Source organism: Bombus flavifrons, chromosome 4 (assembly GCF_040668555.2).
Source record: "Bombus flavifrons isolate JBK064 chromosome 4, iyBomFlav1_principal, whole genome shotgun sequence".
Lineage (NCBI taxonomy): Eukaryota > Metazoa > Arthropoda > Insecta > Hymenoptera > Apidae > Bombus > Bombus flavifrons.
The window spans coordinates 4,561,851-4,577,875 of record NC_138445.1 but is presented as its reverse complement, the minus strand read 5'-3'; the positions used below and the strand labels follow the sequence as shown (position 1 = coordinate 4,577,875).

At 32.6% G+C, this 16,025-nt stretch overlaps 1 protein-coding gene across 2 annotated transcripts in view; it reads right to left on the bottom strand.

Annotated features, from left to right (window-relative positions):
- Positions 1-15,533, bottom strand: part of ChAT (Choline acetyltransferase) — a 177,477-nt gene extending 161,944 nt beyond the window's left edge. Inside the window, exon 1 of one of the 2 annotated variants that reach the window (XM_069111113.1) lies at positions 15,232-15,533. In XM_069111113.1, coding sequence (XP_068967214.1) covers positions 15,232-15,238 — 7 coding nt within the window. In that variant the 5' untranslated portion in view covers positions 15,239-15,533. The remainder of the gene's footprint in view (positions 1-15,231) is intronic. The other variant, XM_069111115.1, reaches the window with a different exon arrangement.
- Between the last annotated feature and the right edge of the window lie 492 nt (positions 15,534-16,025).

The window sequence follows — 16,025 nt, the reverse complement described above, 5'->3', positions numbered from 1 at the left end:
CAATAAAGCGATAAGAGTTATACAAGGTATTAGCGGGGAAACAGATGTAGGCGTATAGCGACGTGTCTAGAGCTCACCCTTCTTGTGGACTGACAATTTGTCACATCCGCGACCGCCGACAATGCCACCACCACCACCACCACCACCACCCTTCCTTCTCCCTTCACGAGTACGCAACACATCGACAAGCCTGTGCTTGATAAATCGCGCGATACATGACCGTCATTACCTGACACGAAACCTCTTCCCACAATGACGCTTATCGTAGAAATAGGATAATAGGCACGCGTTCCACGCGATCGATACTTGATATGTGTGACCGATAGAACATCTAGATGCACGAGAATTGCAATGCTGGCATAATTAAGTGACACTTGTCGAGACATTTAAAAGAAAAGGTAATTGCGCAATTTATGACCTTTTCCATATTTTCATTATTTGATGTTAATCTCCTTTAATGTCCTTTTAGTTTAATCCGCTTGATATTTCGATAGTTGAAGATTTCTTGTACACGTAGACTGTAAGTGCAAAAATTAAAAAATGTTTCTGTATAGAGTAATGTTCTCTTTAGGCCAACTGTTACCGCAATTTTCATTTGTAAATAATCACTCATAGTGGAACGTTGCGTCTGTATAAAACAATGTAAATACTATTAAGCGATAGACATGCTCCACGCTAAAATATTATCAATTTTATAGCAATTCTTATTCAGGATATTATAAAACACACTTTCTTAACAAAAATGACGAAAACATCTTGAAAAAGTATATTTTTGTTCCTATACGAGTTATCTTCGAACGAACAGAACTGGTAGTTACAGTGCTTGAGAATTTAAACGAATGGCACATTCAATCTTCTCTACAAATAAGAGGCACATACAGGCTTTTCTACAAATATGATTCTTGTTCTAATGAATTTTGTCTATATTAATGCAAAAAATGGAAAATTTTGTGTGCATTTGATTTTTTTTTTTGTACGCCTGAGATCTTATTATGATCGAAACAAATCAAATTTCGAAAATGATTTAGAGAAACTTTTAAGAGAAGATTTTAAATAAGTCAAAGAAACTTTCTCTTGCTCCTAAAAAATTTGATGTTACAAGAAGTCTCCAATTGTACAAAAATATGTTAATAATCTTTAAGTATGATGCCTTCTATATGGAGTTCTAATTTTAGAAAACGTAAGAGATATATAATACATGAAATTCAAATTAACCATAGTATTTGAACTTTTATCATCATACTAAACGTGGAATTTTTATTTTCTCTGATTGGGGGTAGGTAAAAAATATTTGCACAGTATTAAATTTGATAAAATCAGCTCTGAATAGATGAAGCGTTTTTCATACCATTTGTTAAATACTTTATTTAATATAATACACAGTAAATAAATTATTTTCGCCATTAACTTTTTTTTTACAAACGAGTACTATTTTAATAACGAAACGAAAATGCGTTAAATAAATCTTTTACAATTTCCTCTACAACATGATGCTTTTTATTTTCCAAAACGAATATCGTGTTGTTACCCCAGACTCACTGCTTCTACATTCAACAAAATTAACAAATATTAATTCAGTTTTTCATTAGCTTGATTAAAATGTACGTTTCGTTCTGAACTTTATGGAATTGGAAGCGAAAATAGCTGTTCTTCGTGAATTTAAGGCACGGTTCGATTGTAACTTGTAATTAAATTGTGCCATATTGAATATGGAATATTTGATCAAACTATTCAAGGGAAATGTTAAAAGGTATTCGTGTTGAAAGGCTGTATGTCGTGCTTAAAAGGACCTTTGAGTTCGGAAATAGTACTCCAACATCCATAGAAGCAATTTGACTAATGAAAACCAATATAATCGCCGTGCTTTTCCGCAGTGTGAAAATTATCAATGTATTTGGAACAAATTTTTTAGAAATCATTCCTTTCATACAATCAGCAGTTCAAAAGTTCAATTGAAATCACAATTAAATAATAATCTCACCAATATGCTTAATATGCGTATAATGGTCAAGTCCTTTAAAAATAAATATTACATTTACAAAGTTACAAAAGTGGTTGTGTTACAAATTCAAAATAACAGGCACGACTTCGATTATGGGGACAACGAGAAGGAGAGCATTTAAACCTTGATCGAAAGCTTATGATTCAAGAATTATGGTGGTCTGAAATACAATCAAACTCACAGTCTTCGAGATATACAGGGTGGTTGGTAACTGGTAGTACAAGCGGAAAGGGGGTGATTCTACGCGAAAAAAGAAGTCGAATAAAAATTTTTCATTTGAGGCTTTGTTTTCGAGAAAATCGACTTTGAATTTTCGCTCAGTACTCGTGCACTTTATCACATCTCGTTATAACGGATCTCACTGTAGATCGTTGTCTCGATGGAAAAATTAAAAAAAAAAATTAAAATAAAAAATTAAAAAAAACATTTTATTCTATATTTTCGACTTCTTTTTTCGTGTAGAATCATCCCCTTTCCGCTTGTACCATCAACCACCAGTTACCAACCACCCTGTATATGTTATAATATGTTGACTGAAAGCTCTATTCCGCATGCTATATGTGTACATACATGTGTTATTACGGTATTATTATACTAAAATAAACTGAAGAAAAGAAAGTATTACTAAAAAGACTATGAAAATACGTACACATATACAGTTACTAGGGTCGCTACAATTGAAGATGCTGAGAACAATAGTCAACGCCCCGTGGTATGTCAAAAACGAGGATATACACAAAGACTTAAAAATACCAACGGTCAAAGAAGAAATCGAAGAAGGCACGCAGAAAAATACAACGAAAAAACGGCAACACATCCAAACCAGCTGGCTGCTGAAGCGAGCAAAACTGTCATAGAAAGAAGACTAAAGAGAAAACGCCCAACTGACTTCACTAAAGAAATAAAATAGACAAACTCGAAGATGGTATCCCGCTGGGGGTAGCCATTCACATGTTATTTAACAATTTTTTTTTTATTTGGAAGTAGTTTACAATCAATTCTCATTGAGAATTATAAGTAAATTTTTCTGGCGTGGTATTATAACGTGAATAATAAATGATTATCGTATGTTTGGTTCTAGCTGAATCTAACGTTTAAATCTAGAGGGGAATGTCTTTTTAGCCTGTAGATCTAATCCGTCGTGTCAAGTTACTGAGTAACTAGTGGGTTTTGGTGGTTGTTAATTCTTATGTTATATCTAGTACTGAATTTGGATATTTCTTCTTTAACTGTAGGTATCTTAAGGTCGTGATGTATTGTTTCGTTGGTAACATACTAAGGTGCATCTAATAAGGATCTTAGAATATTTAGCAATTAAATTAGAAAAATTTACCAAATGTCCAGCTGGACAAATTGCAAAGTACAAATTAAATAATAAAAAAAATATACAGGTATATACTAATATACGCTCATATGTACTATTTATACATATATTATATTTATACTGTGATGATGTGATAATTGACGTTAGAGATGGCATGAACTGCTACTTGTGAATCGTGAATTCGATAACATTCGTTTCCACTCACGGTGATTCTTTACAGTGATTTGTGATTTTGTGATTTGGAAGCATAACTGTTCTTTGCACGCATCGCAAAACCCATATATTTTATATCAACAATGTCAAACGAATACTACAATTTTGAAATCGAGAGGAAGAATTAATACTTCGCTCTTCAAGTACTAATATGAGATTAAAAAAAGAAATTACTTTGAAATTACTTTTCGTTTCTAATGTTGAATAAAAGCAATTTACGTTATACTCAGAAAACGTAACGTAATCTTACATTTTTATGCAAGCTATATTCAAGTATTTTAGAATAAATAATTCAATCAAGATCGAGAATTATGATCACAGTGAGAGCAAATTCGGTCAAAATAAACAAATCACGATCGTGCGTGAAGTTACTAGATCGCGATTCTGCGTTCACTATCATAAATTATTGTCAGTGATTTTGAATAATGTGAGCATAGTCTATCTGATCGTCTTTTAGCAAATTTCCTACAAATTCTTCGCGAAAATTCCTGTAATATCGACCGAGAAACAAGTCCGCGTATAATCAAATTCGTGTTCTTCAAACCCACGTTGCTTGAGGCTCAGCTGTATTGAATTGGGTTTGGGTCATTCTTTACCTGCCATGATTTACACGACGCGGCGTGAGGCGGCGAGTAACATAGAGATAAGTTGATTGCTAATGTAAAGTGACCGCCGTGCGTCGAGCGTGCCTGTTTAATGTAACTTCAGTTACCTAAGTGCGTGCGGTGTTTGTTTGCAATAAAAGCTGATGCGCAGATAAACACATCGATGGTTGCTATAATTTATAAATAGAGCCTCGAACGGTGAGCGAAACGACTGTCGTGTCGGCTGCCTTGTGTACTCAGTCGTATAGATATGAATATTCATACACAGTATTCTTTCTATAATTGATCAACAATCGGATGACTCGATTGTGTATCCGATCCACCTCCGTGTTTCACTGTTTGATGTAAATGTCGAATTTTCAATTCCGTATTTGGTATTCTCCACACATTTTGACCATCTGAGTCAAAAATATTAAACTTTGACTCGTCCGAAAAGATGACTTTATCTCAAAAATTATCTTTATTAATATAGGTTTTATTTTATTAGTCTAATTTTATTTTATTTTTTAGTCTAATTTTAAAGAAACTAGAAATAAAGAAGCTTCGTCGTTGTCTCGAGGATAATTAACATTTTTTCACGAACGATTGAATTTGGATCAAATTGCACTACTCATGCATCCAACTTCACGGTGTGTCAAAGGGAACACTAGAGCCTCTCATGGGGAAAACTCTTCATAGTAGTAGGGATGACGATCGGTTAATTACGGAGAATAAGAAGGCGAGCATTTAAAGAAACACTATTGTATGTACATATACTAGCTCAGGAAAGTACTTGAAATATGATCTACATCGCAGTTTGAGAATTAGAGAAATTGAAGGAACACGTACAAAAATGAACGCAATGAGAATTTTTAAATGCAAGCACCGTCGTTCGATGTTTCTTCTTAGCCGAGCAAGCGTGATGTATCGTCTCAGTTAGCGTATGGAATTTATGCATATGGAAATGTTTAATCCATTTCTAGTTCGTGGAGTATCATCCTTTTGCACTGGAAGATTTTCTCGCTATAAGGAAGTAACAACTCCAAACTTTTCAAATAAAAAGTCGGTGACATTTTTATAACTAATATAAATAATATTAACATATACTTTCAATTAATTGTTGAATGTTTTAATAAACATCTCCGTATATTTTGCTTACAAGAAGATGCCAAGAACTGCGAAACGTCAAATGAGTTGGCTGTGTAAGGCAGTCCCGAAAGGATTTAAATGCATGGCCCTTTCGTGATCTTACTTCATAAATTCTTCTAATGTTAATGTTACGTTTCTTTTCAATCATATTTTTACAATTTATTTTGATAAATTTTCGATTATTTTTATGCACTATAGTATCTCCGCATATCTTTACAATTTCGCGGGTGGAAGTTGTAATAAAGACATTTAAAAAATAAGAAATTGCTGTGCCAAGAACATAATTTCTCAATTAATTTCTTGAAAACAAAAAGCCATACATATAAATCTTTGAGTTTGTTTTACCATCAACTTTAAGTAGTTGAATACACATACAGACAACTCACGCGAGATTTCCCATTCCTTTCCACCTCCTTGTTAGTTATGAAGAAATAATATATCTACTTAACTGCTGAAACCTAATCACCTTCTTTGCACTAATTCTTTCGTGAATTTCGTATAGCACGGTTTCGCAAGACACGGCATTTTTTCGAAACCTATTTACCATGATATTAGGGCAATACATATCTAGCCCTTTGGTCGAGCGTAGCAGCAACTCGAGGTGATTTCGCGCATATGTGACGAGTAGGTAATATAAAATGATTTTATACAAAAATTGACTTAAAAAAACATTATATTTTAATAATCTATATATATTTACATCTTTGAACATAACATTTTTTTATATTTTTTCTGTATTTTTTAACGATAATTTATAAAACATGTGCCAAGGATTGTCGGGACAAGTATCACAATTATAAGTTGTTTCGTGTCCTTCTCCTGCTTTGTTTCGGTAAAATCATACCTTACAATTCTTTTTTCTTCCTGTTAAAATTACATGGAGCTTTCCATTTAACCGAATTTCATCACAATTAGCAGTCGACGTGAAGCTCGATCTCGCGGTTATCGAATACCTCCTCTCAACTGGTCTACTAAAGTTTTTATAAATCGTCGAATCTGAAGATCGTCGGAGACGTTGCCAGAACCATAGTTTCGGAAGAATTTGAGCATAAGTATTTCATCTCCATCTTAAAGTTCACTTCACACTTCATAACAATGTAAAGAGCTAAGGAACCTATTTACGAACCAATATCGAAATCTAGCATAAACAGGGACTATTGCCTCTCATTCTCCTTTCGAGTTGCCACACGGAATGCCGTGGCGACTGAGAATCGCTTCTCGAGTGCAAAATATAGAAAACCACGAATTTGCTATACTTTGGACCACCACCATTGTAATCTTCATTTATTCGATGTTCCAATAACTAAAGCGAGCCAAGTAAGAGAAAATAATTAATTAATAAAACAGGCAACGCCATTTACATCAGGGTAGAAGTAAATTTGCATTGAAAGTGGAAATTTTTTCATCTGCTTAGGTGAATACGTAAAAAGCGATTCACGTAAGGAAACATAGGAACGACAAGTCATGCACGACAAACCGACAATTTGTCATGTTCGCGGACCTTTTTCTATCCACCACTGTCCCAACCCTCTTTCCCTTTCGAGTATACGACACATCGATAAGCTCAGGTTTGATAAATCGCGCGATAGGCGACCGTCATTATCGGAAACCATCCCCTACTTCACTCCGACATCCTTTTGAAGAATCGAATTGCCGGTGTATCCACAATAAAATATCGAACAAATATTCTTGAATGGCAGGTTAATCTGTGAATCGAATGGACAATCGAAGACTTCCTGTAGATGACACTATGTAAGTGACAAACATCAAATTTTTTAGCTGCGAAAAGAAGTTCTTCTGACTTCAAATTATTTTCGAAATTTTGACTATTGTAAGATCTTAAGTGTACAATAATGCAAATTGAAAATTTTCTATTTTTTGCACTAATATAATAAAAATTCATCAGAAGAAGAATTATATTTGTAGAAAAACCTGTATGCTCCACTTCTTAGTTATAGAGAAAAGTGATTGTGCAAGTACTTTGAATTTGCAAGTACTGAATCTTGTTTGTTCGTGTGTAAGAACTTCTATACAAATAGAAAATATATTTTTTCAACATGTTTTTTTATCTTTATCACGAAGGTATATTTTATAATGTTCTGAATAAGAATTGTTATGAAATTGGTGATATTTAATGTCGAGAATATCTATTGCCTAATGCCATTTATTTATACGGAATGTTGGACTATAAATAATTATTGACAAATGGAAATTGCTCTGAAATTCTATAGTACGGTATTCCCATTAGCCTGTAGAACGTTACACAACTAAATAAAAGAAAGATTTCTTAATTGTTGCACTTGCAGTGTTGTCACTTATATCTCAAACCTTCAATTATAAAAATTCGATCAAAGTGAAAAGGTATAGGAAGCATATAAAATAAATTTACAGTAAACTTAGCGAGTTAACTCTTTAAACGTAATGATTATCATTTTGGGGATTTCAAAACAAAATGGGTACGATTTTTATGCCATCGATAATAATCTTTAAATTACTAATTAAAAATGGAAATGTTTTCATCGATACATGAACATATAAATTTAAGTATTTTGAATTTTTAAGATATATTGTTGCAAAAATAAAGATCACTGAAAATAATAAACTATTAATATAGAAATCACTAAAAGTCAATTATATTCTATAACACTTTACAATAATGTTAGGAAACAAGGTGAAAATCAATGAGTTAATCATACTTATATCATCATATATATATTATATTTTTTGTTGGAGATTTCTACAAAGAATTGTCAGCTGCTATTTAATGCAATTATATATTAATTATCACAACTAAAATATTTAGTTGTAATCTCAATTATTAATTCAATTTTCATTCGATCTTATTGCATAATATTATAATATAATTGCATGATATTATAACTGCATAATAAACGATTAGATTTAGGTATTTAATCGGCAGTTGAATTAACGACTGAATTTAGTATTCAGTTGCATGTACGTTAAATGGATTAGCGATTAACTATTAATATTTCCTTCATCGTAAAATTAATATTTGAGTGAGATCAGGTATTAGTTAGTTCCAATTGTTAAAAACAATCCCAAAATATGTATACGTAATACAGATTCGTACAACGATCGATGATTCACGACCAATATTTTTAATCAACAAGTGACTACTAACAATCAATATTTATAATTACTATATCGCGGATATTTATGCAAATTCATATTTTTACGAACACAATTAAAAACAATGGGATCTAAATAGAATTTTATCTTCATCATTACAACAAACATATATCCTTAAAAAATTGTTTATAATCTTGCAAACATTTGTTGCATTTCGTATATTTCTACACTTTTAAATTTCCTGCAATCTAATAATTGCGATTGACTACATTTATACATATATCACATCGACTACATTCATCAATAGATGAATTATTTATACGACCATTAATTTCTTACTTATACACATTAAATTACATCATATCATATTTTGTTTAGCTCCAAAGCCAAAAATAAAAAGACAATCTTAGTAACAAATTCTTCACAACGTATATATTCAATTTCAAAATTGCTTCCTTGTACAAAGTGGGAGATGTGTTTTATCGTGTTCTTCCTCTTTCAATTATCACTTTTAAACGCTACATCTACCAGCATATTAAAAACGATATAAAATACATTATAGAAAATTGTATTCGATAAGGGAAAAACTCATCTCGTATCATCAATCTTCGCGGTCGGTTGGTGTTAGACCATCGAGAGGCGGTATATCTGGGGAATGTATCTGGAAGACAAACGAGCCGACAAATCGGATTCACGGGATGCCGGACATCAGAAAGGAACCCGGACATGAGTAGGTAGTCTACATCCAACCGAATTAGGTTCTCGCGCCCGGTCCTCCTCGCCCTTCGTATGTCGGGGAAAGTCGCGACCCTTCGAGATTGGCTTGGCACGATTAATTGACAGTAGGCCCTTCGAGACTTCTCGACGAGATTCGAAACGACAGCTACGCATTCCTCGAGGGTGCGAAGAAAGGCATAAAGATGTAAGCGTCTCGTGCGGACGTTCGCGCACGGAGTGTCGATGTGTCTAGATTGAGTCGTGCGTTTTAACTTGTTGATCAGCCACAACTACCGTGGCCTTTGATCACTTTCAGACGACGTTACCTCGTTAAGGTTAATTAGAATCAACTTCGATGAGTTTCGTGAACGTGATTGGCAATTAAACTTTCGATGAAACAGAAAAAGCGTTAACGCGCACCACTTGTGAACTTGTCGTAGCGGTCAGAAATGTGAAGCTCTTCCAAATAAAAAGTAAACGAATGTTGGAGATTTCATGAGGTAAATTTTAGTTTGAAACTTTAACACGAGGGCCGAGGAGTACTTGCGGAAAACACTGTAAGCGCCAAAATTGGAAAATTTTAATTTCTTGTTGCTGAATGTTTTACGTACTAGTGAGAAAACTGTAGCGTAGAATTTAAGTGAAATTTTATTTTTTAAATAGTTAGTAATGATGATAAGCATTAGTTTTATTTGGTTCTTGACTTTTGTCTATGCCATCTGTATAAATGAATGGAACATTTAGTTTCCTTTACAATTAAGCTACACTTCTTTTTCATGAGTTTGGACTATATTAATGCGTAAGTTTTCATTTCCTTCCGGAAATCTGTTTCTTAGCATTATAATAAAATATTTCATTGTAATATTTACAATTATTTATTATATAATATTATAATTAATAGAAAATCTTTTAATAAATTATTTATTATATTTATAATATTATCTTATAGTTATAATAAATAATTCATTATAAGATTTTCTACGCTTCAACTATCAAATGAGTGAAAATGCCTGCTTCGCAATTTTGGTTGAATTTTGAATTTATAATTTATAATAACGTACTTTTTGATCATTTTTAGGGTTTTTGTGAAACATGAATAAATGAATACATAACACGTGCTGTTTTTCTCTATATTAGGTATTTCTTTCGAAATATGAAAATACCTGCGTTGCAGTTCTGTATGAAGACTATTTATAATTTATGATAATATATTCTTTGAACATTTTTAGGGTCTTTTGCAAAAAATGTGTAAATGAATATATAATACGTACATTTTTTCTTCGTATTAAGTATTTCGAATCTGGGGAAAATAGATGCAAGTACGTTTAGTAAGTACGTACTAATAATGCTACTCTTAAAAAAGAAAATATACCAAAATATATATAATTTTTTCTAAATTAAACGAAAATTAAGTATAAATATTTCTTATACAAGTTGCACAAGATTATTTTATAAAAATAAACTTCTCAAAAATAAGTTCTTGCAAAGTCTGGTAAAGAGCATAATGCAAACCAGGTACATAAAATGGACTCTAGGTTTGTATTTCAATACTTCCACGCAAATACTATTGGAAGAGACGAAAGTGGATAAAACGAGGATTAAAGCTGTCAGAAGAGCAGTAAGATATGAAGAACGGATGGAAGCAACGGAATTATTGATAATAATATAATCAAGAAATGTTGGAAAGACGTCGATTCGAGACCGCAGAAGGAAATGTCAAAATGGCAGATAACTAGGACGAGGTACGGAGTAGTGCTGGATTAATGTTCGCTCTTTTCGCTCGGTTTTGAGCTAGAGATTTACTGAGAGTAAATCAATCCGAGTTCAGTCAGACCAAGCTAAATTACCACAATTCTTGACACAGACCCTTTGATCATATCTGTTCGCGGAATCATTTCCACCATTTCTTGGAATTGGCACACTTGAAACGAGCGTTCGTGTTATCTCTGAATCGCGATCGATGGCCTCAGGTTACAAGTTTTTAGTCATCGAGAGAGTCATCATCTGAGTCACCGAAAGAAGAAGGAAAGAAGAAGTTTTTATACTTTTTAAAATTATGATTATGGGATTACTTTAATCAGACTGCTAAGATTTTTCTAAGGAAAATGATACGAAACATGACTATATTTGAACGATTTTGAATTATGCTGGTTAAACACGATTGAGAACACAAGTATGAAACGAATGTTGTAATATTTTAGTACTTTCCATTCAATTTTTTGAAAATATGAAAGTCATAATATAGAAAAGAAAATATAAAAGAGTCATCGAAAGAAGAAGAACATAATTTTTATATTTTTTCAAATTATAATTACGAGATTACTATAATCAGACTGCTGAGATTTTTTCAATAAAAATGATATCGAACATGACTGTATTCGGATAATGTTGAATTATACGAATTAAACACGATTAAGAAAAAGAAATATTGTAAGAACGAATATCATAATACTTTAGTATCTTTTATTCAATTTCTTGAAAATATAAAAAATCCCTTTTTACGCAGAATGATGTCAAAAAATTTTGTTACTTTTTCGATTAGAAAAATAAATCCCAACATATCTCATTTACTCATTTCGCTCTCAGTGCGTCTTTATTACTGTCGGCATGTCTCACTTTTGCTCCCGGCGCAGCATGAGGCGAACGAGCCGAAGAAAGATAAGCCCGAGCCTCGAGCAATTCGTGAAATACACCTGCTCGGATAATGTTCGCCACGCGAACTCGAACGAGCGAACATTAACATTAACCGCTGCTGCACTATGAACGGAAGGATAGACAGACGAGACCTAACTACAGGAGGACCAACGGAAAAAATGCTCACGGTCGATTTGCCACAGATAAAGCGAAATGCACAGAGGCTATAAGAACGAATCGTGGAAGGAAGATACAACAAGGACAGGGAAGTCATAGAAGAAAACAAAGCAGAGTATTTGAAGGCGAAAGATAGAGGAAGAGATCAAGCAATGATCGCAATATTTAGATGCGGAAAGTAAAAAGGAGTAAAGAGATAATAGAGAAATACACAAGAAAATATGGAGCACTGGGAGAATACGAAGGAATGATCAGAATGAAGGATATAACAAGGTACGAAATAGCAAGAGGAAAGAGAAAAAGAATGGATGAGAGAGATAATCAAAGGAAGAAAGACAAAGGAGAAACAAAGCAAGGAACTAAGTTTCCTAAATTAGCAATAAGAAAAATCTTCCTTTTATTTTATCTTATAGATCCTTTAACCCTCGTCCGTTTCTCCTTTCTGCAGTTATATCTTACACAGTATGTAGTTCATGCTAGTATTTGAATACTTATGGAAATCTTTTATGAATATATTCTTACGAATATATTTCACAACATTTTGCAGTTTCATTGGTATCAAAATGAATTCTCATCACTTCGCTATCACGATTATATCGACACGATTTGAAGCAATTTTTGGAAATATTTATACGTAGAAACTAGATATTCATTGTATTTAACTCTCATTTTCGCAACTTAATGTGTCTCTCGATCGTGAAATTGACACGATGGTAAAACATCAATGAAACGAGAAAATAAGTAATTAATTTTACTCTTTGTCATTTGTAGCGGCACATGAGTCAGAGAACGATGCGAATTGAGAACGACTCATGTTGTTTTGCCTTGGACATTGACACCGTCTTGACGTACCAAATGTAGCGACAAACTCCGGGCAAAGCAATGTTGCCGCTACGTGCAACCGTTAACCGAAGTTGAATTTAAACTTTCCGATACTCTCCCGATCAGTATAAATAAACGGACACGATCGTTAAAACAGTTAGTCTTTAGAGGAGTCAGTATCGAACCGTCTTATCAATCAGTCTTTCTTGGATCAGTTATCAGTCAATCTTTATCGAGCGTTCTTATAGCGAGTTAGTATCGAGCAATCTTTTATCAAGCGAACGATGACTAATTCTGTACTGCGAACAATTTTTAAATATATTGACTACACTAAGTATCAACTCGTCATTATATACACCAACACAAATAATCGTCCTCCATACATTCATATGCATTCACACTAATCTTCGGGGATATCGGATTCTATTCGTACATAAAGATCAAGAAAGTCTCATCAAAATCATTCTATAAATGGTAGAATGATATAAACTTTTACCGAAAAAATGTGTCAGATTGACACGAGGGAGAGATGCTTAAGTAAACAAGGATATTTAAGTTACGTACTTGAAAGCAAGTTAATATATTTACTTTCTGTTTTGTAATATTAACATTGTTTCTTTTTCTTTTTTTCTATCTTTTTTTCGTTTAATTAATTTTTCTAAGAAAGATTGTAAACACAAACCCTCTTTTTCAAAGCCGGAAGACGAGGAAAGTAAACTACTACTACTGCTACTACTACTACCTTATCAAAGATATATTTCGCAATGAGTTAATGTTCAAGAACCTATTACTCTGATGTTTTTTTAATACAAAAATCGTCAGGTGTTCCGGAAGCATTTGTCAGGCAATAATGTCGCGGAAAAAAGGCTGGAGAGGAAAAGACGAGCGGTAAAGGGGGAAAATGTACGGTGGCAAAAGAAACATTGATTGAACACAGAGGGTGGCAGGTTGGTGTTGTCGAGGACCGATGAGGCGAATAATCGGATTTAGGGATTACCAACGCTCTTCGTGTTGCCTGCAACACTGTTAGTTTAGCATCGTCATCGTTTTCAGTGATCATTAACGCGATTAGCGAGTCTGTTTTGATAATCAGAGATGTGATAATGATTTAAATCTTGCGTGAAATTGGCGACAATATTAACCTGAATTACCGCGATATATTATAGATTCTGTAAAACCAAACAATTTGTAAGACGACGAAATTCACAATTTGTTAATTGAAGACTTCTTGTAGACGGCACTGTAAGTGCTAGACATCAAATTTTTTAGCACAGAGAGACAGCTTCTCTGACTTAAAATTACTTTCAAGGTTTGATTTGTTTTGATCGTTATAAAATCTGAAATGTTCTAAATACATCACAAAATTCTGTTTCTTGTACTAATGTAATCAAAATTAACCAGGAAAAGAATTGTTTTGGAAGAAAAACCTGTATGTGCTATTTCTTCGTTCTAGAGAAAACTAAATGTGCCATTCATTTAAATTTACAAGCATTGTAACTATTAATCCTGTTTGTTCCTAGACAACATGTATAAAAACAAAAGTTATGTTTTTTTAAGATGTTCTTTTTATTTTTATTACAAAATCATATTTTATAATGTGGTAAAAATTGTTATAAAATTAGTCACATTTAGTATCCACGTATTCGAGCATGTCTATTGCTTAACTTACATTGTTTTATACATAAATAATGTTGGACGTATCAATGGCATCACTTTTTAACACTATTCGTAATTGTTTACGAATGGAAATTGCTCTTAAATTGTATACTAAAATATTCCAGTTGGTATGTAAGATATCATACGACAAAAAAACATTTTTTAACTTTTCCACTTACAGCGTTGTGTACAAGAAATCTTCAATTATCTTTTTTTCTAGAGACGACGTTGTGACACGAATCTTCTTGTATTACTAACTGTTTAGAAAGGGAAATTACACTTTAATTCTGCATTACAATATCCTTATTGGTATTTATGACATTTCCCAATAAAAATAAGAATTTTCCAATCTTGTCATTTACAGTGTTTTCCATAAACACTCTTTACTATTTTTCAAGAAAACCAAGTTACTCGACAAATTAGTATAACGTTTTGCAGATGGTATGTTCTTCTAAAATGTCGCTAATAATCTTAAAAAAGCTATAATTATGGAGGGAATATCTTGATTTATCTGGAACAAAATATTTAGAATTAACCGCTTAAGTCCTATTCTTTTTTAAGAATCCTGTCATAAAATCCCCTGAATTTTTTTTTTACTGATTTAGTAATATTCCGACGTAATAAGTTATAAGAGTGTACCTAAAACAATTTTAATTTCCTTGTTAAAAGAACGTATTATGCGTTAAAGCTAAATTCGTTGATCAAATAATGAGACTATTATATATTTAACAGTTTTAATTAATTATTGATCATTTTCCATGATTTAATTAGTTTATTATTTTTTATTAGAAAAACAATAATACCGAAACGAAATATTTAAAATAGTATGTAATGACAAATTACACAATTTTGAATATATTTACGTGTCATCACTCGGCTTTAATACAAAACGGTGATCCAAACAGTGCTGTGTAGCCGTAACGAATTCATTGAAGTCATCGGCAAGTTCGTTGAAATCTCCACAATCGCCCTCGCCACGCTTTCAATACCCTCGTTCACGTTCTCGTCGAGGAAAAGAATAATCGATACGAACTTTATACACTCCGCACCTTCAGGAAAGTATTGCATTCATATCCGAACATAAGCAAACTTTCAATTTATTTTGTTTCACGACATATAAGATATTGTATTCTCTGTGAAACAAGTAGAAAAGGTGATATTTCTTCTCACATGTATGTATGTACGTATGTATGTATGTATGTATGTATGTATGTATGTATGTATGTATGTATGTATGTATGTATATAGTATTCTTTGCTAGAAGTACATTATTATAATTTATACTTGACTGCGTATTAGTTCTGTACATTGGCTGTATTGTTGTTGCACAGTTATTATTTTGTCTTTTACGCTAATTACATATAAATTTTGAGGACACAAGATATGAAGAATGAATAGATAAATGGTATTCGATGTATATGATATTCGATAATAAACAACCAAATGGTGTTAATAATAGTTTCTAAATGAATAAATAAATAAATAGTCTCTGTTATAAATTTAATACATGATCAAACATCTTATACTCCCACGTTTTAACCTACTGGATTATAAAGAACCATTTGTATAAAATAATCAATGTTACTAGATCTCTATTAGAAATTTTAATTCAATGATGTTCTTCTTAGGAATAGGTTCGCGGAATTTTTAAGGGGAA